Here is a 26,538-nt window from a genome sequence, read left to right on the forward strand (position 1 = left end):
AGCTCCCTGACCTCTACATGGCTTAGAACAGTACATTCAGTTAAAAGACTTTACACCACCAAAATATTATTCTTACATCTTCAATTCATGTTTAAATGATAAGCACCAAGCTGAGATCTAGATGTATATGAACTGAACCCAGATTGAGCTTTCTGATGGTGAAATTGAAAATGATTGTAAAACATTAACAACCGGGCTATTGATGGAAGTTGTGTTGAGTTGAAGGAATCAGATTAGGCCAATTTAACCCTCAGAACGTGTGTGGCCTGGCAGGAGGAGGACTAGCAGAAAAATTAAAAGGACAGAAAGAAAAAAGAGAATACAACATGTGTGTGTTGTATGTATGCATGTATGTGTCAGTTGAGGGAGGAATGTTGGCCCTGGCACTGGGAGAACTCCCTGCTTTTCTTGAGCTGGCAGACAGCAGGCCCTTGGTTTAACACCTCATCTGGAAAAAAAATGAAGTACTCCCAAAGTATTGTACCAAAGTATCAACCTAGATTACATGCTCAAGTTTATAGTGGGAAAAACAAAGTGTCTTTATAGGAATCATTCTCAAAAAATACAACACAATTATATATTTGGTAGTGGAATAATTTTTACACCAAGTCTTCAAAGGCGCAGGTCCTGGAGAGTTCCGCCTGTTTTACGTTCAGCTTGCAGCTGGCTGTGCGACATCCGTGCTTTGGGAATTGGCAGCAATAGCAAAGTGTAATTTGCAGCTGTAATTAAGTTTATAACTTGTCCTTTGTAGTTAATTTCTTTGTGGTAAACAATTTCAATCTTTGACAAATTGGCAAACAACGGGCAGTAGCTGTGCGATTCCTCTAATCACCGAACAACAGGCATAAAACAGTGCAGCTTCAAAGAGACCAACAAATTAAATTGAACCATTGATGCTGATAGAGGCTGACCTCCCTCACCTTATTTCTTACAGCCGGTCAGTCACCTGTTACGTTTTATGTCTCCAATGCTTTAAACTTAATGGGCTGGATTTTAGGCTTTTCTGTTTTCGGGGCGACAAACGTAGGTGAGGCGGGAAAGTTATCGGCTGGGAATAGCCTGCGCTTTGGTACGGAAGTTTCGGCATCTGGACCCTGCGTCAGGGGGCGCAGTGCGAAGAGAGGTATTATACACTTTTTGTGGCACAAAAATAGGAAACTCGTGATCTAAACCTTCGGGCCATGTGCGTTCCGAGAGGGGCCTGGGGGGTGGGGGGGGAGCTGGGGGTTGCTGTTTGGGGTGGCTGAGGGACAGAGGTGCGTCGGGAGTGGGGTGGAGGGTGGGTGGTGTTATCAGCGCTGCGCAGTGCATGTCAGTGTGACGCTGATGATGTCAGCACAACGTGGATATGCTGTGTCGCGCTGACGCATAGCAACGTCCCTCTCCTTCAGTTAAAGGGGAGGGCCGCTGCGAGCTCTGCAGCCACTTTAGTGGTGCCCACTGGGCCACCAGGGAGGATTTCGGTCGGGCCAGTGGCCCGGCATCAAGAGAGGATAACGAGCTGCCAGTTGGCGGTCCAACTGAACCCGTGGCCACCATTGCCAGGCCGACTTCGGAGATGATCGACAATCGAAATAAAATGGCAGTCGCAGCAGTGAGCCTTCCCCTTTAAGGGTGGACGCGCCGCCGAGCCACTGGCAGCTTCCCGACGGGAATAGTTGTCGGGGGCACCGAGCGGCAGCGGCTCCGCTCATGCGGGGCAATTTCCCACGCGGTAGTCGATGCCAACAGGTTGAGAACACGGGACGTGGCGGCAAACCCATTTCCACTGTCTCCGATTGGAAAGGCCTTACCGCCCCATTACCACCGAAGTGGGAATGGACCTTAAAGAGGGGGACAATTTCAGCCTCTTTATTTGTTGCCAGTATTAAGCAGTCGACTTACTACCCTGTGTGAAAAAATGCCTAGTGTATGGTTAAGCTTAGTTGTGCTCATTTACCTGCCCAGGTTGTTCACAGGCTGTCTGATATTTTGCCTGTTGGCACACTTCTTTTACTCTTTCATATTTAGGTAGGTAATTAGTTTGTTGGGCATCACCGGTTCCCTCTTCCTTTTTACGGAGCAATTTGCTGAAAAAAAAGGAACAACATTTTCTAGTAAACTGAAAGAACATATGGATTTCAACACTACTTACTTTGGGCTCAATTTTGGCCAGGAGTTGCTCTGTTTTTTTTTTTGAGTATCTTGGTTTTTCTGGCGTAACTTAAAAATCCCAATTTTCCCCAATCAATTTGCACCAGCATAACTGAATTAGTTACGATTTTTTTAGGTTAGTTTTTTTTTCTCAAAAGGGAGCATCTTACCAGCCACCTACGCCAGTTCTGCCCATTTAGACAACTTTGGCCAACTAATAGTTACTCCATTTCTACTTAGGCCAGCGTATGTGAACACTTGAGAAAACCCTTGCGGAGAGTTAAAGAAATCGGCGCAGGTAGGTATATTGGAGGCCATTCAGCCTGGGATAGGGGAGGGAAGTGGAGAGGACCTGCATCTAAACCACCAAGCCTTACAAATCACCAAACCTTGCAAACAAAACCTTGAATGATAGGCTATGTAAAAATAGAAACACGATGCTGCAAAAAACATTTGCTCAATCTGACGGTAGTAAGTGCAACCAGTTCCATAAAGGAAAAGGATATTCCATTCCTCAGCCTTTATCTTAATGCACAAACAAATTCACCAAGATACTCTGTCATAATACTATAGGGTAAACTCAGCAGTCCCACACTCTCAGTGAGGAGCCATGCTCAAAGGGTTTCCCCTGGGTTTCCTTTGAGTACAGCTTGAAGGCCACTCGGCCAGGGCGAGGGACGAGCAGGAGAACTGATAGAAATCACCGGCAGGCAGGAGCACTATCAGTTCTCCTGCCCGCCCCTAGCCCAACAAAGGAGGCAGAATAAATGCAGAGAACTTTACCTGAAGGAGCCCAGCAACACAGGGAGGAAGAACATGCCACGTTCTGAAACTGAGAGAGACCTACTGTTGTTGCAGACTTGCAGCACTACTGCGCATGCACAGACATCACCAGCGAACTCCACTGCGCATGTGCAGATGTCCCAGCACATTTTCCAACGCAGAACGCTGGCTCCACCCCCGACTCGACTGGCCATGCTGCGCGACTGCAGTGAAGAGGCCGGACAGCGGCCAAAGTGGCAACTAAAGTTATTGCTGCACCTCGAAATGTAGATAAGCATGGGGAGATGACTTTGACGTACGTACGTACGTACAAGCTGGAGTCACGTGGGCCTGGACCACCAATCACTGGGCAATATTCTCATTGATAAAAATGGGGATGCCGTTTGTCCGAGTTCCCATTACTATCAATGATAAAAACTCCTAAAACACCGAAACACAGCGTAATAAATAAATAAAATAGCTCACATATTTAAAATTAATTAAATTAAATGTAATTAAATGTTTTAGAAAAAAAATAAACTTACCTTAATGGACAGAGTTTTTAATATAAAAATGAATGTTTAAATTTAATTTTTATGTGTTTTAAAAGTGTTATGCTGGTAAAAGTAAGGTATGCGTCTGCTTTTACCATGCGTAAAAGTTTGAAGTGGATTCGCTAGGCATGAGTTGGTCAAATAGCCCAATCTCTCCCGCATGGATGTCCTTCTCCCGGGAATGCGGAGGATCTGTCAAGAGAAATCCTGACAGATCGGAAAAGCCGTTTTTTGGCGATTGCGCATCGCGCCCCGAAAACTGGCTTTTGCGAGGCCTCGCTGGGTCCGTGCGCACTTTGTATCGACCCAGCGAGGCCGGAATTTTTGGCCCATAATCCAGGGCACAAAGGGATTTATTTGGTTCAGATAGAATGAGGAATGATTTAATGCTGCCTCCTACTTTAAAAACAAACTTTATCCCATACTGTACTCCATACACTGGGCCTGAGAACCAGCTGCCCTTCTAACGTGCTTCTGCAGTAATTTTGGCGAGATCAAACTAGAAGGCCAGATGCTAACTTGGGACCTGGATCCTGTCTAATGTCAAAGTGTATGTGATGGCCTGTTGGTGTGGGAGCCTATGTCGGCCAAAACATGGTAATCTGGGTCTGTGTCTAAGTCTAAGTCTAAGGGAAGAGCAAGTTCTGGGGCCCTTGGCCTTCAAAGGGACAAGGTGAAGGATCAGCATAGGTACCCTGGTGACCCTGTGACAGTTTTGAGGCTCACATGGAGGCCCAGTCCAGAATTAAAGCCTGTATCCCCAAGAGGAGACAATGCAATTTTTTTTCAAATTCTTAGTTGAATTAACCCAATATATTGGCCACAGATTCATTACAATGTTGTCCTGTTTGCGTTGTCATTTCTTTTAAAAAATTTTTTTATTGATTTGAGCAAAATTTGCTTCCTTCTTTGAGTCATATACCTCACTTGCAGGTACACCCTCTGAGGATCTTAGACAGTTATGTACAATTGGCTAAACATGAACAACAGCAATTGTGTTGTTTTTCTATTCACAGCATTGTAAAATTGGATAAAATGAAATGAGAAATGATTTGTGAGGATAGTATTGGGCCAATAGCCTTACAACACTCACTGGTGCTGATTTTGGTCTCGTTGCTGCACCATTTTTGCAGGAACGGGATGGTAGTAAGACCAAAATCTCTGACCGCCCCACTCCAACTGACGGCCAGGTCACCGCGATTTGGGAGTGGTTTGGGAAATAGTCGCCCACTGTGTTGTCACTTGTAGGCAGAAGCCTGTTAATTTATGTAAATTGGGGTCTGACTCTGATTATACATAGGATTCCGATGCAATTTTACTGCTCCAACAAGTAGCATGCAGTACGCAAGACCCACCCAGTGGAACTCAACATAGAACAGCCTAAGCAATGGTCCCTGAAGGGATCACTTGAACATATCCAAAAATGCTCCAGGTAAGTTCTTTTAATGGTTTATGTGGGTCCAGGAAGAGTATAACCATTATTCCTGACCCCACTAAAATGGTCTTACTCACTGACAGAACCTCCGTCGCCTCCCCCATGATTGCTTGCCCACCTCCTCTCACCCCCTCCCTGAAATTAAATACTGATGGTTTGGGTCTGCAGAAAAACTGTCAGATTGCCTGCCCCCGCTGATAAGTGAGCGCTCCAAACGCACAGGCAGCTTGCGGAGAATATTTTATTGAGTCCCCGTCATGAAAATGGTTGAGGCCTCAAGCAGGTGGGCACATTCAAGCAGGTGGGCACATTCCGCCCACTGCCCACCCGTTCACTCTCTGGGCTCACACAGGAATGGCAGCGCCCTGGAGGGCTAAGACATCCATTGAACCACCCTGCCTTCTGAGGGAAAAATATATTACTTTATTTCTAGATTTAAAGTACTGACACACTGGCGTTGGTACAGCAATGTTTTTTCAACCAATCCGAGAGAGACTGAAGCAAGGTTTTACAGAGCTGAAGTTACGTAGCTAACTTTCAAAGTAATCTGCCAGAAACACGCCAGCTGATTGATGCATATTGCCCGAGTTTCACTAATACAAGCACACAGACATGAACATTAGTTTTCTATCAGTAAGATATATGTATTCCTTCTCCATGTTAATATAATTGGCACAAGTTTCAAGAGATAGCCTCCAGTCTTCAGGCAGGAAGTGTGTGTGGAATCACAGAGACTGGGGGGAAAAAATCAATATCTATTACAGTGGTGAGACCAAGGCTTGGTGTTACTTTCCTGGGGCACGATTTAATCAGTGTTCAGCTGTCTTTTAAGATGGCATATCTCAATCAGTCTCATTCTGAGCTAACATTCAGAAAACCGAGACCTGATCACAATTAAGCCTCAGGCCTTTAGATGTATACTTTGATTTGTGAGGTTGCTAAAATGCTCACTGATGAGGCAGGAATCTGGAAAGTTGTTACACAGGACAAAATGGATGGTTTCATGTTTGCTGCTGGCTAAGAAAAGATGATTTCTCACATCTCACAGTATGTTTTCTTGTATTATTGACCGGAGCTGATATTAATTAAGCAAACAATTAAGCAAAATAATAAACAGAATTAGAATAACCATCAGTTGCACAAAACTACATTGGGGTATGCTTAAGAGCATCACATTTATATTCAGGCACAAAGAGTACTGACTAATTTTAATACTTCTTCTGTCATTTCTCTTGCCTTTTTGAGTAAGGCCTCAGTAATTTATTCATTGGCTTTATCAATACCATTAGCACTCACCACTCCAGAGGGAAAAAAAATCTATATAAATTAATTTTATAAAGGATGTTAAAGTTAGTGAAAATTATTTGGCACCAATTTTCTGAAAGGGAAATTAAGGATAATGCTTGCTGTTTAAGATCAATTGTTTTTTTTTATCCTTCTGAAGGCACCTTTTTGTCCCAATTTGTTTTCTTTTTGCTAGTCCTCCTCAACCAGTGCCTATGCTGCTGGTTAACCAAACATGGAGTTAAAATGGAATGGTACACTATGGAGCATTTAATCAAATCATTGTGTGAAGGGAATTCCTAATGACAGCTACTGATAGCCTCTAGTGAGCTAAACAATAATCACTTTTTATTATTGTGCTAATGATTAGGCATGTGGAGGTGTTAAAGATTTATATGTAACCATCAAGCTCATCCTTTACATAATGATTTGGTTAAAAAAACAATTGTAGCATGGCTGAGAGAGTGGGCAATTTGCGTTAAATAGCTGCATTCAATTCCTGGCATACAACTCTTTTTGGGGACAAAAAGTAAACATTAAATCAAGTGCCCCCCGATCTGGGGGGACACTCCAAAAGGCCCTTTTTTGTGTTTTTTTGTAGGTTTTTTTTGGGCACTAAAATCATATTTTTTCAAGTGCCCCCTATAAAAGGGGAAGGGGACACTAAAACCGGCATTTAAAATAAATTAGACTTTAAAACATATAAAATCAAATTAAAATTTAGTTGCCGGGGGTAATAATGCACTCCAGTCCCTCCGGTGCCCACCTCTCGCGGACGGCCGCGAGTGTACCGGTGGACACCCTGGCCCGGATTTAGGTGCGGAAGAGAGGCAGGCAGTCAGGCTGAACGACCCCCTCGACCGCCCGCTGCCTGGACCGGCTGATGGCATTCCTGGCATACAACAAAGATTGCATAGAACTCATGTTTATTGCCAAGAAGTTATAATTGAGAAAATAAATGGAAAAACTTTTTGCATGAAAAAAATCTGACCTGCTGAGTATTTCTATCATTTTCTGCTTTTATTGTATATAAACCACCTAGTCGATGAAATAAATCAGTATGGCAGAAAAGCCTAAGGCCCCGATTTTTCTCTTCCCACTCCATCCGAGGGCAACTCAGATGGTAATGCACAGGGCCCAAACTGATCTGAACTCAACTGTATTTCAAGATGCAGGTCACTACCATGCCCTGAATGTTCCCCTGGCACAGGAACACCCTTTGGAATAGGTGTGAATCTTAAATCAAGGCAGAAAGGTTAACTGCAGCTGCAGACCTGGCATCAGGACCATGTAGGTCCTATCCCATGAACTGCCTTAACTTTGTCCTCAAGGTGAAGTCAATAGTTAAACTGAATACTATGAAAGGAAAGTGACAATGTTAATTAAACCATGAATGCTTATATAAACAAAACATTCCTTGCCAGGTATAGAAAACAAGCCGTTCAGATGACAAGCCCAGAGACAGCTCGTTAAGGCGGAGATAAAGATGTCTTGCTTTATCTGGATATGTGTGCACGGCTTTGTTAGCAAAGACCAGAGAAGCTAGGGAGTAAATGAGCAATCTGGCATCAAAGTGCTGGTGCTTCACTGATTTGGAGGTCATCAGGGGTACCAATAGGGCTGTGTGAGGTGATTGACACCAGATGGTGTGAACTGTAATAACAGATGTGTTAATCAGATAAGTCAACAGAATTGAGGAGCTTCTTTGGAAATGAAGTATATCTAAAATGGTGTTTTGACACTCAGATTTCAGTCTCAAGCCTTCAGCTCGTAGTTTATTTCTAGTTCTTCTTCCTTCATATGGTAGTAGCAAAAAACAAACTAAATATCAATAACTAATTCAGGTATCCAGGCCAAAGCTTCTGGTGTAACAGCGTCAATAGGCTGCCTACAAATTTCCTCTGATAGCAGTGTTCAGTGATGTACTCCAGGATCTTGTAGTAGACTTGTAGCACCTTCTACCTTACGTAAACTAGAGGTGATCCAAAACTCGGCTACCCGTGTCCTAACTCGCACCAAGTCCCGCTCACCCATCATCCCTGTGTTCGCTGACCTACATTGGCTTCTGGTTAAGCAACGCCTCGATTTCAAAATTCTCATCCTTGTTTACAAATCCCTCCATGGCCTTGCCCCTCCCTATCTCTGTAATCTCCTCCAGCCCCATAACTCTTTTGGAGTTAACAATAAACATTAAATCATAAACATTAAATCATGCCCCCCGATCTGGGGGACACTCCAAACATTTCCCAAAGCCCTTTTTTTTGTTTTTGTTTTTATTTTGTATTTTCGTTTTTTTTGTGTGTTTTTTTTGAGGGCTCTAAAACCATAATTTACAAGTGCCCCCTATAAAAGGGGAGGGGGACATTAAAAAAAACCCGGCAATTAAAACAAATTCAACTTTAAAACATATAAAATCAAATTAAAATTTGGTTGCCGGGGGTGACAATGCACTCCGGCGCCCACCTCTCGTGGAAGGCCGCGAGCGTAAAATTTAAATTTCCCCAACTGCTATGGTGGGATTTGAACTCATGTCTCAGCATCATTAGTCCAGGCCTCTGGATTATTAATCCAGTAGCATAACCACTATGTTGCCACTCTCTGCTTTCCCCCACCCCCCCACCCCCCGAGATGTCTGTGCTCCTCTAATTCTGCCCTCTTGAGCATCCCTGATTATAATCACTCAACCATTGGTGGCCATGCCTTCTAGTGCCTAGGCCTCAAGCTCTGGAACTCCCTGCCTAAATCTCTCCGCCTCTCTACCTCTCTCTCCCCCTTCAAGATGCTCCTTAAACCTTTGATCAAGCTTTTGGTCACCTGCGCTAATTTCTACTTATGTCAATTTTTTAATCTCATAATACTCGTGTGAAGCACCTTGGGACGTTTCACTACATTAAAGACACGATATAAATACAAGTTGTTGTTGTACAAGATGTAGGCGTTCTGTGTGTAATATATGTAGAATTGTAATTCTGTAAAACTGGAAAGTGCATCTCCAACAGAGTGAGAAAGGTTATTGAATTTAAGATTGTAAGACTTATACCAGCCAGATATAAATGTGTCACTTAGGTGTACATGTTCCCCAAAGATAAAGGGAGATAAGATTTAAGCCAGTTAGTCCAGATACAGCAATCAACATAGAAGGTGAAATTATCCAGGAGCAGCGGATTCAGACGGAATAGATATGTTCAAGAGGGAGTTAGATGTGGCCCTTATGGCTAAGGGGATAAGGGGGTATGGAGCGAAGGCGGGAGTGGGGTACTGAAGTTGCATGATCAGCCATGATCATATTGAATGGCGGTGCAGGCTCGAAGGGCCGAATGGTCTGCTTCTGCACCTATTTTCTATGTTTCTAGATCATTAGAAGTTCATCACTCTGATGCCAATATCAACCTCCCACAGGAGGGCAAGGCAAGTTCAAACATATCAGTTTTTAAGGACATGGTTGTATAAGTTCTGCAAAAATTGCTAATTAGAAGCAGATAGGGGCGATTTTCCCCAGATACTTTAGGTGCTAAAGAGCCTCCAAGGTGGCCAAACTGGGGTCTTAAACTGTGGTTTAGCTCACATTTACTGCAAGGTGCCATCTTGATAAAGGAGCTGAAGCTTGCGCTACGAACGGCTGCCCAGAGGATCGTTAAGAGGCTGATTGCCACTTAAAACTGCCTGCAAGCGTTCACTAAGGAGGCTGCAAGGCATTTTGGTGGCCAACGGTTGACCTAACGCCCTCTCCTAACAGCGACCTGCTGATTGGGAATAAACAAGTCGTTGCTGAGGATTTCAAGCGCTACTTAAAGGTATATCACCGTTTACTGTTCACTTGTTGCTGGAGGTTTGAAGAGACTTTCTGGGACACTTTGTCAAAACTTCACCAACACTCGAGCAACATTTATTCTCTGAGTACTTCACCTAAAAAGAGTAAGAGTTGTGCTACTCTATCTTATTGAACACTTTATAGGAGTCACCAGGAGAAAGGGAGCACTTGGTCATTGGAATCTTGCTAGGGGTCCCCCTTGGTCTGCAGGAGGAATGGGAGGAGGACATGAGGCCAGGCAGAGCAGCACCAGCTGCTGTAGGAGAGAGGTACAGGAGGGCAAGGCGGTCTCCTTCCCCCCTGTGGGTAAAGGACATCCCTCCTCCTCTGGACCTTCTCCATCAGGTCCTCCAGTGCCCCATCCGAGAACTCGGCTCCTGAGCCATCCTGAAACCTGCCGCTGTGCGTCAGTCAGTTCAGTCCACACTTTCAGTGGAAGTGGGTGAGTGGAGCTTACATATATTGCTCCACGAAAATTGCTCTTAATCAGTGCTTGAGTGCTAAACCTGCAAGTGTCTCTGTTTTAGCACCTCCAGGCAAGTTTAAATTATGGTAATCAGCAACTAAGATCAAAGTTGCATGCTAAATCCAGACGACATGGTTTATATACGACATAGCCCAGCACCCATTTAGCGCCTATTTTCACCCTTTCAAAAAATAACCCCTTAAGGTTTTAATCTAGACTGACTCTCTGGTGTTGATTTTAACTCTGGGCGGCATCAGTGCATGGGGGACACAAAGTGGGTGGAACATCCATAAGTCAAGAAGGAAGCAAGGCCCAGCTGATTTTAATGGTTCGGCCACATTATAATTTCACACATCCAGCAGACATGAGCGGGAATTGAGGTGGGAGCTGAACACCAACATGGACTCATGGGAATGGTCTCCAGCATAAGGCAAGGCTAGTGCGGGGCTGAGTGGGGGGGGATACCTAGCTAATGCCTGTCTGGGGTAGGAGAGGTAAGTGCACTGCTGCTCCTCCTGGCCCAAAGGAATCTTTCCAAAGATTTAAAAAAATGAATTTACCGTGACCACTTCTGGCCATCCTGCTGCCTCCCGCCAGGTTTCCCAGCCAGGTTTGTCACCGAGCGGGCCCATCCCATCCATGTTCGAGTAAAAATGGCATTATGGAGTCGATGACATCATCAAACCGCAACTTTTACATTTCAATGTGGCCTCAGCTGCCTGTAGCAGAAGGCTTGACTGACTTTAAAGTCGATGAAGATTAACTGACACCTGGTGGGAATGGAGCGACCTCACGCTGGTAAGTCAGCGTGCCCGCTTTTAACCCCTCCTATACACCATTCCCGGGGAGAGGGGAGTGGTTAAAATTGACCCCTCTAATGCTTTTAACTTGTCAGCTATCTAAGGAGTCTAATCTTAAATTAATCTCACCAATTGATATCAATCTGAGACACTGACTCAACTATAATCAGCATGCAGATAATGATGAATTACTGTAACATAATTGAACTGCCTTTGTAACCTGTTATTTTATCAATTAATCCTGTCTATTCAATGTTTAATTGTTGCCAACTCTGATTTGAAGGTTAATAAACAATTGTTAATGCGTAACTTTGTTTTCGGATTTCTTTGATAATTGGCAAGAAAATGTTAATTCATTCACCCAGTAGTTTGTGCAGTTCCTGATGGGAGGTTGGAGGAGTAGATGCTAATATAATCCAAATTGGTTGATATAAGATAGTTTGGGAAGCCACATTTGGTTTTCATTCACTCCCCAGCCATAGACTAGGACCAGGAAATTCCTCGTAGCTACTCCCATTCCGCTGACGTAATATTCGCCCGCTGAACAGCTGACAGCGCATAAATGGAGTTTCCGCTGCACTTCTGGCAAATTTATGGCAGTGGAGCAGGAAATTCCCAGCCTGGGTGTTAAACTTTAGATGGTTTCTTGATAAGGCGTTAAGGATTCGTTTGGTGCCCTTGATAAAAATTAATGTCAGGGTAACAAACCCAGTGTTCTTATCTTATGGCTGTTGTTGGAAAGCAGCCCTGTTCTTCGTTGCTGGCAGGTGAAGATTGCTGGCGGTCCATTCTCAAATCTATAGGGTCTAGGCACAATCTCCAAGGCCCACTCTCAATAGGCCAGCTGGTTTCTGCATGTCTGCAGACAGGAATCCAAGAGCATGCAACAGGAGGTGTTTTTGCTTCAGTCCCGCCTCACGAACATGTTACTTCAATAGGCTCAAGTTTCGACCTGAGTTGCTCCTATTTTTTTGGAGCAACTACTTTAGAATGGAGCATCTTAGAAATTGCAATTCTCGGCATTTAGTTGGCTCCAATTCTAGTAAGTTAGAATAGTTCCATTTTAGAACAGATTATTTTTTCAAAAGGGGGCGTGTCCAGCCATTTACGCCTGTTTTGCAAGTTTAGGCAGCGAAAACTTACTCCAAACTAACTTAGAATGAAGTAAGTGTAGATTTTTGTACACTCAGAAAAACCTTGCTTACACTAAGAAATCAAGCGTAGGGAACGAGAGATGGGGGGGGTGGGGGGGGGGAGGGAAGTTTACAAACAATAAACACTTCACTTTTACAAATAAAGAGCCATCATCAATAATAAATGATAAATAAATCAATAAATCAACCCATAAATCAAGCCAAAAAAAAAAAAAATTTTTTTAAATCAATAAATAAAAAATTAAGCTTCTACTCACCAACTGCAGCACCGGGAGCCCTCCAACAGCATGCTGGGACAGCCCCCCGCCCCAGTGTCTCTCTCTCTCTCTGTCAGTGTCTCTCTCTCTGTCTGTCAGTGTGTCTCTGTGTTTCTGACAGAGAGGGCTGGGGGGAGGGGGAGGAAGAGGAGAGGGAGAGGAGGGGGAGGAAGAGGAGGGAGGAGGGGGAGAGGAAGAGGAGGGAGGAGGGGGAGAGGAAGAGAAGGGGGAAGGGAGGAAGAGGGGGGGAAGGGAGGAAGAGGGGGGGGAGTGAGGGAAGATGGGGAGGGAGGGAAGGGGAGAGAGGAGAGGGAGGGAAGGGGAGAGAGGAGGAGGAGGGAAGGGGAAGGAAGGAGGAGGGAAGGGGAAGGAAGGAGGAGGGAAGGGGAAGGAAGGGGGAGGGAAGGGGAAGGAAGGGGAGGAGGGGGGAGAGAAGGCGAGGAGAGGAGAGGAGAGAGGGGGGGTGAGAGGAGGGGGAGGGAAGGAAAGGAAGGGGGGGAGGAGAGGAGGAAGGGGGGAAGGAGAAGAGGAAGGGGGGGAGGAGAGGAGGGGGGGAGGAGAGGAGGGAGGGGGGAGGAGAGGAGGGAGGGGGGGATAAGAGGAGGGAGGGGGGATAAGAGGAGGGAGGGAGGAGAGGAGGGAGGGGGGAGGAGAGGAGGGAGGGGGGGATAAGAGGAGGGAGGGGGGATAAGAGGAGGGAGGGGGGATAAGAGGAGGGAGGGGGGAGGAGAGGGGGGGAGGAGAGGGGGGGGAGAGGAGGGAGGGGGGGAGGGGGGGGAGGGGAGGAGAGGAGGGGGGGAGGGGGGGAGGGGAGGCGGGGAGGCTGAAATGGCCCGGCCAACAAGAGGAAGCCGGGCCGAAGACTTTGGGCGGGGCCCGCCCCCAGCAAGATGCTGAGGACGTGGAGAGAGGGGGAACGGCTGAACGGGCGGGCTGGGGGGAGCGGGAGCAGACCTGAACTGGGGAGGGGGGGGGGGCGGTGGGGAGAGAGCCGGAGCGGGAGCGGGAGCGGATCTGAACCGGGGGGAGGCGCGGGAGCGGACCTGAATGGGGGTGGGGGGGGGGAGCAGCAACAGACCTGAACGGGGGGGCGGGGGGAGTGGGGGAGGAGTGACAGCGGACCTGAACGGGGGAGCGGGGGGGGGGGAGCCGGAGCTGGAGCTGAAGATGAAGAGGAGGGAGGCCCAAGTCCGATCTTTGCCGCCCCAGTGAGCCCATTCGGTCAGAGCTAGGGGCGGCGTGCTTCGGGCCCCGCCCACACACACTCTAGCGCGCATGTGCAGAGGTCCCGGCGCTGTCCCAGCACGGACCTGGCTCCGCCCCCCACAGCTTGTGCTGCGCTGCACCAAGGGCCTGCAACGTTCCAGCAGCAGGGAGGATACCGAGATAAGTTTTAGGCGCGGTTTTTCTTCTACAAAGTCGGCGCACCTCATGGAGATGCGCCGTTCTAAGCTGGGGGGAGGTCAAACTTGAGCCCAATACTTCCACCTGTCGCAGAAGTAGAGTTACGCCTGCTTTTAAAAATCTAACACAATTTCCTTGCTGACGTGGCTTTTTAAAATAAGAACAGTTAAGTTTTAGAACTTCTTAATTCATAATCTGCATTATCAATAAATTCTAAAACTCAGCGGTTGTTTCTCCTGTCAAGGAAGTTACATTGGTATAGATGTATGGCTTTCGAGATTCTCCACAATTACAAAAATCTATGGAGTGTGAGCTCTTTGGGAGAGCCAATTCCTTAACAAAAAATACAGTAAGATATATTTCTATTCCCATTTGTGTAATACAAGAAGAATATAATAACTGTCAGGTTTAATACATAAAAAATAGAAACTCTTACACGATTTTGTGTAAAACTCTACAAAGTATGTATTTGTGAAGGCAGAGCAAATATACATAATGCATTGTGTTAAATTCATAATGCACTGTAACTTACCCTCTCTCAATAAGGAATGTGTCACGCCAAATTCTGGCCTTCTTATTTGAACGGAATCTGGAAGAAAAGACATGCTGGATGTTAGACACTAACTCAACTATGCCACTATATGAGCCACACTTCTGGATGTCTCCTTATCTAGATAATGCCAGTGGGTGTCTACACTACTAAGGGTGTATCTTGGGCAGCTGCCTGACCAAGGAGGCTAGAAATTCTGATATAGGTGACTGCTCCAGAAAGATGATTTATTGATATCCATTGGATCTATTTATAAGGGCGCAGAAAAAGTTCCAATCAACTGATACATATTCTGGCTCTTTGTTGCCATGCCAACTATTTTACAATTATTTGCATTGAATTGCATCTACTGCCACATTTTCTCAAAAGGTTCGGGTCCTTCTGAATCTGGTTGTATTGTTCTTCATTATTTCTCTCTGGCCCCCATTTTATTATCAAAACCTGAATACAGTGTGTGTATAGGTGCTTGGACTCAAATGTTTTTGGCCCACCTGTTTCCGGGTTTCTCAGGTTCCAAAAGTTTCAGGATAGACTTGCCATCCATATCTGGTGGAATATCAAGGCCTGCAATATCCAACATGGTGGGAGCGAGATCGATATTCAGAACCAGCTGAGGAATACTGTTGAAAAAAGCACAGCCACAATTAATGGGATACAGGGAGTTAAACAATTTACCTAAACATATCTAAGCGCTATCTCTTGTATTTAGAAGGCAAAGAAAAATTACTAAAACTAAACAAAAAGAGCTGACTGTGCTCAAATCCAGAAGTGAGAGAAAGCAAAATTGTCAAAACAGTTGAATTCTATTTTCTAATGTTAAAAACTTCCATTGAAGTAGAATCATAAAACTTGCAGGACAGAATGAGGTTATTTGAGTCTTCACATCTATGCTGTTTTACCTCTTCGGTTGAAGCAAGCTACTGTATTTAAATTTCCCTGTTCTTTCCCATACCCTCTTATATTCATGGCACTGTCTAGGTTACACATAACGGATGGCCCATTGGACAAGGTACTGGAAGGTCACCAGCCCTCAAGAAATCATACCACAGCAAAAGTCACCACCTTCAGCAGAGGGGCCTGAAAACTCAGGGAAAAACAGTACTTCAGTGTGGGTGGTATCATAACACAGCTGTGGGAGCACAAATTTTAATGGAAAGAAAATCACAGACTGAAGATGTGCAATTTCATGCTATACACCCCTGAGTGTGACAGGACCACAGAAGCTGAATCTGTACCTCAATAAGTCTAACCACAAAGGGTTCAGAAATTAGGAAAAAAATCTGCTTTCAGAATTTATACTTATCAAAATGTCTTGTGTAAAATTGTCTTCTCATTAGAATGAGCGGCATCATCTCCCCCACATCTCCCAACAGATTTATGAGCAGCTTTGTTTGGCACCTACAGATAGCGACGGTTGACCCAAGTGACAGTGCCATGGCTGCACTACATTAATTGACAAATCTAAAATTGTGAACTGCATGTGGAGAAGGAAATGTTAATGCTCCTGTTTCTAATAGTGTATCTGTTCCATGTCACATGACTATATTTTACCAGCAGGACAGAATTTGAAATACTGGCTTAAATGAATAGGATACTGTGATGGTGCCGATGATTCATTACTGATTATATTTTCTGGTAATATAGAAACATAGAAAATAGGTGCAGGAGTAGGCCATCCGGTCCTTCGAGCCTGTACCACCATTCAATAAGATCACGGCTGATCATTCCTTCAGTACCCCATTCCTGCTTTCTCTCCATACCCCTTGATCCCTTTAGCCGTAAGGGCCATATCTAACTCCCTCCTGAATATATCCAATGAAATGGCATCAACAACTCTCTGCGGTTGGGAATTCCACAACTTACCAACTCTCTGTGAAGAACTTCCTCCTCATCTCAGTCCTAAATGGCTTACCCCTTATCCTTAGACTATGTCCCCTGGTTCTGGACTTCCCCAACATCGGGAACATTCTTCCCGCATCTAACCTGTCCAGTCCTGTCAGAATTTGATATGTTTCTATGAGATCCCCTCTCATCCTTCCAAACTCCAGTGAATACAGGCCCAGTTGATCAGTCTATCCTCATATGTCAGTCCTGCCATCCCGGGAATCAGTCTGGTGAACCTTCGCTGCACTCCCTCAATAACAAGAACATCTTTCCTCAGATTAGGAGACCAAAACGGAACACAAAATATTCCAGGTGGGGCCTCACCAATGCCCTGTACAACTGCAGTAAGACCTCCCTGCTCCTATACTCAAATCCCCTTGCTATGAAGGCCAACATACCATTTGCCTTCTTCACCGCCTGCTGTACCTGCATGCCAACCTTCAATGACTGATGAACCATGACACCAAGGTCTCGCTGCACCTCCCCTTTTCCTAATCTGCCACCATTCAGATAATATTCTGCCTTTATGTTTTTGCCCCCAAAGTGGATAACCTCACATTTATCCACATTATACTGCATCTGCCATGTATTTGCCCACTCGCCTAACCTGTCCAAATCACCCTGCAGTCTCTTAGCGTCCTCCTCACAGCTCCCACCGCCATCCAGCTTAGTGTCATCTGCAAACTTGGAGATATTACATTCAATTCCATCATCTAAATCATTAATATATATTGTAAAGACCTGAGGTCCCAGCACTGAGCCCTACGGCACTCCACTAGTCACTGCCTGCCATTCTGAAAAGGACCCGTTAATCCCAATTCTCTGCTTCCTGTTTGCCAACCAGTTCTCTATCCACGTCAGTACATTACCCCCAATACCATGTGCTTTGATTTTGCACACCAATCTCTTGTGTGCGACCTTGTCAAAAGCCTTTTGAACGTCCAAATACACCACATCCACTGGTTCTCCCCTGTCCACTCTACTAGTTACATCCTCAAAAAATTCGAGAAGATTTGTCAAGCATGATTTCCCCTTCATAAATCCATGCTGACTTGGACCAATCCTATCACTGCTTTCCAAATGCACTGCTATTTCATCCTTAATGATTGATTCCAACATTTTCCCCACTACTGATGTCAGGCTAACCGGTCGATAATTAACTGTTTTCTCTCTCCCTCCTTTTTTAAAAAGTGGTGTTACATTAGCATCCCTCCAGTCCATAGGAATTGATCCAGAGTCGATAGACTGTTGGAAAATTATCACCAATGCATCCACTATTTCTAGGGCCACTTCCTTAAGTACTCTGGGATGTAGACTATCAGGCCCTGGGGATTTATTGGCCTTCAATCCCATCAATTTCCCTAACACAATTTCCTGCCTAATAAGGATATCCTTCAGTTCCTCCTTCTCACTAGACCTTCGGTCCCCTAGTACATCTGGAAGGTTATTTGTGTCTTATTTATTGACGTCTTCATACAGCAATGCTACACTGAATGCTTAATTATCTTTTTATTCATTGTGTCCTGTCCTATATTTATGAACGTGTTTAGTTATACTGCCAAAATGGCCAACATGCTCCACCCTTTGTTTCTGATTGGTCGCCTTGGAGGATAAGCAGAGGATAAGCCACCCCTGAAGTTTCACAGGAAGTGTGTAACTGGAACCGCCCATCCCAAGGTCTCACTGATTTTGCAAATTGTAACTCGATCCACTTTGACTTCCTGAAGCGACAGAGGACAGAGCTCCCCAGAAGACAGCAAGGGCCAGCCAAAGTGTCTTACCCCAGTCCAAGTGCATGCCTCCCCCAGCCAAAGTGCCTTACCCTAGTCCATCCCTCCCCCAGCCCCCACCATGGATGGGGCATTGTGTACAGATTGTTAACAGGTTTATTGGGTATGAAGTAAATAGTGACAGTGTCGTGATTTCTGGATATCATCCATTCCAACGATGTCCCTTGTAGGGGGTTGGAAGAACATGATCCGTCTTCCCTCCAACCCCTGCCCCCCACCACCTCCACTCGTGTCTCTCTCTCTCTCCCCCCAGCCTCTCTCTCTCCACCCCCCTCCCCCCACAGCCTCTCTCTCTCTCCACCAGCCTCTCTCTCCCTCACAGTCTCTCTCTCCCTCACAGTCTCCCTCCCCCCATCCCCCCCACCCCCAACCTCTCTCTCACCATCAGGCCCTCCCTCCACCATCGGGCCCAGAACAGCCACTATCGGGTCCACGGCGGTCGGGAGGGAGAGAGTCAGAGCCTCAGATCCTGCTTCTTGACACCACGTTCATGGAATGATTCGGCCGGGAGGGGGGGGCGAAGCTGGACACGGGGCGGAGTTTGTCGCCTGTCGGTCAAAAAAGTGCAGTATGGGCCGGGGGTGGGGGGAGTTGGACAGACGGCTGTCTTGTCAAAAAAAGTGCAGTACAAATAGTTACATTGAATATTTATCCCTTAATCAACATAACAAAAAAAACCAGATTATCTGGTCATTATCTTATTGCTGTTTGTGGGAGCTTGCTTGTGCACAAATTGGCTGCCACATTTCCTGCATTACAATAATGAGTACACTCCAAAAGTACTTCATTGGCTGTAAAATGCTTTGAGATGTCAGGTGGTCATGAAAAGCGCTATATAAATGCAAGTCTTTCTTCTTTCTTTCATTTGTATTCCAGAATTTGCTGCCATTAGACTATTCATTTAATTCAGTCCCATATAATGTATCTCATATTGGTATTTTTCATAGAAAAAGTAGAAAAGTATTGCTTGTTGGTGTGTTTTTGGTCAGATGTTTTATATACTGTTAACTGGTCTCTAATTTTTTTGAACAATTTTCTCCTCTTCTCTGCCACTGAAGGTGCTGATTTCTGCTAGGGTGCGGATCCATAAAGAGCTGATTGCCCTCCGATATCTTGCTAAAGTATCAGTGATATCAATGTGCACAGTATGTGATTACATATCAGCATTGTTTTCTTTCATTAGTCGGTAATATTTTACCAATCTTATTTATTGGGTGTATTTTTGTGTTTGCTGCGGGTGCTCAGTAGCCTAGTGAGTCAAATCTATATTTTACTGGTCATAGACTTTGCAAATGGTACCTCCTTTGTTTTAGTTTTCTCACGGGTCCATTTTGCACCATCATGTTCACAACATTGTGTTATATTTCTGATGAACTTGACAGCCATATTCATTACTCAGTGATGTTACTATACCACAAACAATGTTAAAGTCTGATTGTTGCCTGTGGGAACTGCAAAGTGCCAGTTAATAGTCTGCATATATATATCTATAAAATATAAAATTAATTTTTAACTATTCCCAGTAAACTTGAAAATGCCAGAAATAATCTCTTACATTGACCCTGGTTCCACATTTGGACCACGAACAAAGAAAGGAACCCGGATATCGAAGTCATATGGCATTGATTTTCCCTTTACCAGTCCAAATTGCCCAATGTGGTAACCGTGGTCTGCAGTGTAGATGACGTAGGTGTTGTCCAGTTCCCCAGTCTCTACAAGCATCTGAAATATCTGAAACATAGTACAAGTTGTTTTATTATTATTTTAACTGGTTGTAAAATAGCAACGAAAATATTTTCAGAAAAATTGTTATTCTGTAATATTATTCTTTACAAGCTGCTGCCAAAACCATTAAAATCGCGTGCCCTGTCTATTTTAATAATCAACAGCATTCTGTTTTTTGATGTGCTGCCACACAAAAGTTAAAACCTTATTAACCATTAAATGGTCCAGTCATGCTACTTACCCTGTCAACAGAGTCATCCACTGACATAAGTGTCTGCAACCTCTTTCTCTGAAGGATGTTGGTGAACTCCATATGGATAGGCCTCATTGCCCCTGTAAACTGCATAATCCAGTGCTTGTCCATGTTTGGAGCATAGTTATAGCTAGGTGTACTGGAGATAACAAATAAACAAAACTCAATACAATTTGCTTGAAATTTTTCTCATTTAGCAATTTACTGCTATATTCAAACATTATTTTCCCTCATGACTATATGCTCCTATAAGAGGAGGGCAAGATATGGACTCTGATCCATGATTTAGTACTGGACCAACACCCCTCCACCCCTCAGAAATCTACCTTGATGAACCTTTCAGGGGTGCCCATGAGCTGCAGTGGAGTTTCTTTTCATTCCTTTCTCTAAGATGACCATGGCAAGGTTAACAAACCTCTTCAGGGATCACTGTGGAAAAATTTACTCAATATGTATAGACAGATCACCTTAATTATCTATAATGTAAGCCTCTCAACAATTGCATGGTGCAACTCCATTGTAAGCAAAGTGTTCACAGTGGCTTTCTAACAGAACAACAATGTACACACCTTTTCATTCCCCATAACACATCTTACATTGAGATTCCACATATGCTAAGTGGGCCCTATTTTCATGATAATGTTTGCTGAATCTTTTCTTATTTGTTTATAAGCACATGGTACAATAACATCAAATGCTTTAAAAATGCATCATCATGTTACTTGTTTGCACTATTATAATAAAAATGATGCACAAACTTTTCCCATTTCCCAAACAACCAAAGGTTTAAGAAACACTTTTTCAACTAACTAAATAGTGTTTCAATCTTTGAAGAATTAAAAAGAATGAGATTTTATTGCCCCATTGGAGAGTATGTAGAATTGCTAGACAAAAAAAGACCCGGGTCCATCCAATTCGTCTTCTATCATCCTGGTAGTCTTATGATTCAACAATAATGGAGTTGTTGGCTAATCACAGCAATTAATCTCTTTTAGTTCTACATTAGACCCAGACATGAGATGAGGAAAACCCCCAGTGCTGGAAAGCTTTGGGAACCATAGATCCAAAGTCACCTTTTCTTCCTTAGTTTGTTCGGGTGAGGAGAAATTCAAGGCGCAGCACTTCAGAAACCACACTCCAAAAGGGCCGATATATGCAGAGTAGAAACATCAGCAAAAGAATTGATGGGTTAGATGATGAGGAAAGTTTGATATAAAAGAACAGGATAGAGCTCTCTGAGAAAGCTGAGTTAAATGATAAAAGAATCAAAGATTAAAATTTCAGGACAAATTAGATGGTTAGACATTGGCCTGGATGTTGTGGTGGTGATGACAGCGAAACTGTCAGTATTCACCATCATTAATCTTCTGAAACTGACAGCAACTTCAGGATTTAGTGCATGCGCAGATAAGCATGGAAATCCTGAAGTTGCGGTCAGTATTCGCTTCACCGCCACAGGTTACGTTGTGGAACTGTAGCCGGCAATCAATTCAAATCACTTGAACTGATGAAATCTTCATGTAAAATTTATTAAAAGTAAATTATAACCTGTGCATTTAACTTCCTGGTTTGCTGTCTCTGAGAATTCATCAATGTGATTGGCTGCTTAGCCAGCATGATGACATCACTGGCTGGATGCTGGTGATTTGCTTGATTTGGCCCCAAATTCAAACTAAGATCGGGAGAGCCGAGATTGGAATCACAGAGATCACTTCGCTGCTGACCGCAAATTCCAGGCCAATGTTTTGGTAGAATGCTATATATGTTGGAAACTTCTTCAGAAGTGCCCTTTTCCACACCCCATCAAATGATTTAGAGTGTCCATAATGGTGAAGATGACTTATGATAGTGTTCAAAAACACCATTCCACAGGCGCACCAGCAGATGGCCATGTCAAAACAATGCTGGTGATCATGAATCAGGACCGACCAGCTCTCACTTTATTTAGGGACTCGTATCTTGCAGAATTCAGAGATCAAAATCAATCAAAGTACCATTACTACTAAAGTATATCTGCAAAACATATACCGGCACAGATGGCCTCCTTCTGTGTCGTAATTTGCTATGATTCTATGAACATCTACATATAACTGAAATAAAATGAGTGAGAATTAACAAAAACATATTGGGACATATTTTTAATTAATAAAAATAAATCAGAATAAATTGGTCACAAAATAACATTTAATGTTGATTTCAAGATTAAAGAGCCAGTAAATTGAAGTGTTTTTTCAAAATAATTTTATCATATTTTGGAACTCATGAAAGAACATAGGCATCATTGCATTCCCATTGCCATCTGCTGCTATTAATATTATTTTAATTGTTAATTTAATATCAATTAAGACTTCCCTTTAGATAAAAAGAACATTGAGATGCTCAATGTGGAACTGGTGCAGCTGCTTATAGATCAGAGTTTTCTCTGCAGTTATGAGAACTGAACCTGCCTGAAAATGCCACATTTTGTCACTAATACCCTTTTAATGCAGCAGGCTCAGTCTGCAGTGCCACATGCCTGTCGTTAATCTGATTTTGTTGTCAGTGTGTGAATGCAACCCATGAAATAAGTCCGTGTTCCACATGTTATCCCTAAATCCAACCTTTGTTTCACAAGGATTTTTCCTTTAAGCTGCATTGGGTGAATATTCCCTCTGTCTCAAAGCAATCAATGCAAACAGAACACGGGGCAACCAACTGAAGAGAAAAATAAGTTCAAAATAGGGGATGGAATGTAAAAATATAAAGATAATAACCAGGTAATGACCATATATGATGTTATCCAGTAGATTTAATGATCATCACCTTGCATCTATTTAATAACATTATGATCGTTCATGTAGTGTGTAACCACTGGCAGCCTAAAATGTATTTACTGTCTGAAAATGAAAGATAGTTCTGGTTTAAATTATGTTTTTATTAATAAAATTGTTCTTTTTCTTGGATTCAAGCACAAGTTACAAGAATCATGTAATGCTATAAAACATAGGCTGATTTCCAGCCCTGCAGGTTTTTTTAATATCCAATACAGTATGTGCATCTTTCAGTGACATAGACTGTGGCATTCATAATAGTTCCATATACACCTTCAGTATCATCCATTTATTATTCATGTCTGCTAAGGTTCATTAAGTAGCACATAAAATGAAAGATCTTCCATCACAATACATTCGAAAACTACAAACTAACATCTCTCACTCTCGGCAGAGTAATTCCATTAGCCTCAAATGACTAAGAGATATGGATACATGACGGGTGAGATACCGCATTGCGGTTTCTTATTCCCATTTTAAATTCGACCTAAATTCGTTCAGCCTTTTCTTTTTCTTTTATCTTTTAACCTTATTCAGCTCAGTCTTTCCTCAGTTTCTGTTTCATTCCTTCCTTCCATCTCTCTTTTTAGTTGCACAGCTAATCAATTTGGCAAAGTAGGCTAACCCAATGTGAATGTAATTCCAACATATTATATCATTGGAAATAGTGTTTGCCTATAAGGTGATGCAATGTAATGTTCTAGTTGTGAGCTAAGTGAGCCATGCGCTTCTACTGTAACAGCTATTGGAGTTGGCAATGCAATCCAAGTGCAGAGGCCCTGGGACCACTGCCTCTTGGGCTATGGGGAAAGAGCGGGGGAGTAGGACTAACTGGATTGCTCTTTGAAAGACTCGACACAGCCCTTTGGGGCAGAGAATTCCAAAGATTCACAACTTTCTGAGTGAAGAAGTTCCTCCCATCATGTCTGTCTTAAAAGGCTGACCCCCCTTATCCTGAGACTATGGGCCCAAATTTCCCCATGAGTTGCACCGTTTATTTTGGGTGTAACTTGATTTTTCTGGTGTATCTTTTTAGTTGCAAATATGGCCATTTAATTTGTGCCAGTGTAAGTGAGTTAGTTAGGTTTTCTGTTAGGTCAGTTTTTTTTTCAAAAGGGAGCGTTCCCCGCCACTTACATCAATTATGCCAATTTGGCCAGAAAAAAAGTTGTACTAAACTAACTTAGGGCAGCGTATGTATCCACTTTTGTCCGCACAAAAAGACCTTACTTACAGTTAAGGAATCGGCGCACGTAACTACATTTAAAGCACCACAAGCACCAAACAAAGCACAAAAAGTGATAAGCAATCAAGTAATAAAATAGAAGGAACCCTGCACCTAAAGCACCAAAATCAATCAGTAAATAACAAATAAAAAATAGAACTCCTACCTTAGGGGCCGATGAGGGAGCCCATTCGACCAGGGCTAGGGACGGCGTGCTTCGGCCCCTCCCACACAGCCTGCCAGGAGTTACTGCACATGCGCGTAGACTCTAGTGCGCATATGCAGAGGTCCCGGCACTGTTTTCTGCACCGGGACCTAGCTCCGCCCCCCCCTTTTCTTCTACATCATGCCAGCTCCACAGACGGCCTGAGAATCAGCCGCGATCGCACGGATTTATTTTGGTGCTGCTTCTGATGTAAAATGTCAGCGGGGGGTTCAGAGGTGCGCCGAGAAAACCGGAGGGCCAAATTTGGGCTCTATGCCCCTAGTTCTGGACTCTGTCCATGTAAGTTAAGTCCTTCATCCCTGGTACCATTCAAGTTATTCTCCTTTGCACCCTCTCTAAGACCATGACGTCCTTCCTAAAGTGTGGTGCCCTGAATTAGCCACAATACTCCAACTGGGGTCTAACCAGTGTTTTATAATGACTTAGCATAACTTCCTTGCTTTTGTACTCTATGCCTCTATTTATAAACCCATTTGCCTTTTTAACAGCCTTCTCAACTTGTTCTACCACCTTCAAGGGCACACCCCAGACCCTCTGTTCCTGCACCCCCTTTAAAATTATACCCTTTCGTTTATATTGCCTCTCCTTACTCTTCTTACCAAAATAAATCACTTTATACTTCTCTGCATAGTATGCCCTCCCATTTGACCAATCTGCCCTCCTGAGGTCTGTTACTATCCTCCTCACTGTTTACTACATTTCCAAGTTTTGTGTCATCTGCAAACTTTGAAATTATGCTCTGTATACACAAGGCCAAGTCATTAATATATATCAAAAAGAGCATGGGTCCCAACACTGATCCCTGGCAGACACTACTGAACATTTCCATCCAACCATTCATCACCACTTTCTTTCCCTTAGCCAATTTCTTATCCACCAGTCACTGCCCCTATAATCCCTAGGCTTAAGCTTCGCTAACAAGTACACTATGTGGTATTTTATCAAATGCATTTTGAAAATCCATATACATACCATCAACCCTCGCTGTTATTTCATCCAAGAATTCAATCAAGTAAGTCAAACACGATTTTCCTTTAATAAATCTGTGTTGGCTTTCATTTATTACCTCAGTTTTCAAGTGCCAATTAATTTTGTTGAGTTGGAAACATACTGATCAAAAAAGTTCTCTTTGTTCACATTTCAGGAATTCTTCCTCCTCTTTACACTTTACATTGTTTTGTTCCCAGTCTCTATTAGGATAAATAATTTGCCTGCAAATCTGTTCCTCTACCTCCTTCCCACCATTTGAATAAAAAACTGTAGAGAGGGAGGAGAGGTAGCAGTATTAAATTGTGACAATATCATAGCACTGGAACATAGGAACAGTCTTAGGCGAGTCAGCTGCTCGAGCCTGTTCCACCATTCAATTAGGTCATAGCTGATCTGTACCTCAACTCCATTTAACTGCTTTTTCTCCACTTACCTATGAAAATCTATCAATCTCAGTCTTGAAAATAACAATTGACCCAGCTTCCACAGCCTTTTGAGGGAGAGAGTTCCAGATTTCCACTACCCTTTGTGTGAATTTAAATAGAGAAGCAGTTAAATAGAATCCCTTTGGATTGAGTTGAGGAATAGTAAGGGATCAGTCACATCAATGAAAGTATATTATAGACCACTGAACTGTGGAAAGGAAATTGAGAACGAAAGTTGTAGATGAATTAGAAAGACGCGTATTAACAATAGAGGTAAAATTGTAGATTTTAGTTATCCACAAATAGGTTGGGATAGGGAAAATGTTTGTTATGAGAAAGGGGAATTTACTTTGCCATCTATTCAGTACTGTTTTCTCAGTCAGTATGTTGCCACTCCAACTGATTGTCTATATAAAATAGGGACATGCTTATTTGTACTGCAAAAATGGCCATCATGCTCCACCCTTTGTCTATGATTGGTCCCCTTGGAGGATAAGCAACACCCTGAGGTTTCACTGGAATGTGTAACTGGAACCGCTCATCCCAAGGTCTCACTGACTTTGCAAATTGTAACTCGATCCACCTTAACTTCATGAA

General features: G+C 43.6%; 1 protein-coding gene across 1 annotated transcript in view; it reads right to left on the bottom strand.

The window, feature by feature from the left end:
* The window catches only part of LOC139274607 (extracellular sulfatase Sulf-1-like), a 547,728-nt gene that overhangs the window by 105,772 nt on the left and 415,418 nt on the right, over positions 1–26,538 (bottom strand). Inside the window, exons 8-12 of the mRNA XM_070891301.1 lie at positions 20,254–20,404; positions 19,843–20,018; positions 15,105–15,233; positions 14,596–14,652; positions 1,943–2,072 (exon numbers count right to left, since the gene is read on the bottom strand). Of these exons, the coding sequence (XP_070747402.1) occupies positions 1,943–2,072; positions 14,596–14,652; positions 15,105–15,233; positions 19,843–20,018; positions 20,254–20,404 (643 nt within the window). The remainder of the gene's footprint in view (positions 1–1,942; positions 2,073–14,595; positions 14,653–15,104; positions 15,234–19,842; positions 20,019–20,253; positions 20,405–26,538) is intronic.

This window comes from Pristiophorus japonicus, chromosome 1 (genome assembly GCF_044704955.1).
Source record: "Pristiophorus japonicus isolate sPriJap1 chromosome 1, sPriJap1.hap1, whole genome shotgun sequence".
Taxonomy (NCBI): Eukaryota; Metazoa; Chordata; class Chondrichthyes; family Pristiophoridae; genus Pristiophorus; species Pristiophorus japonicus.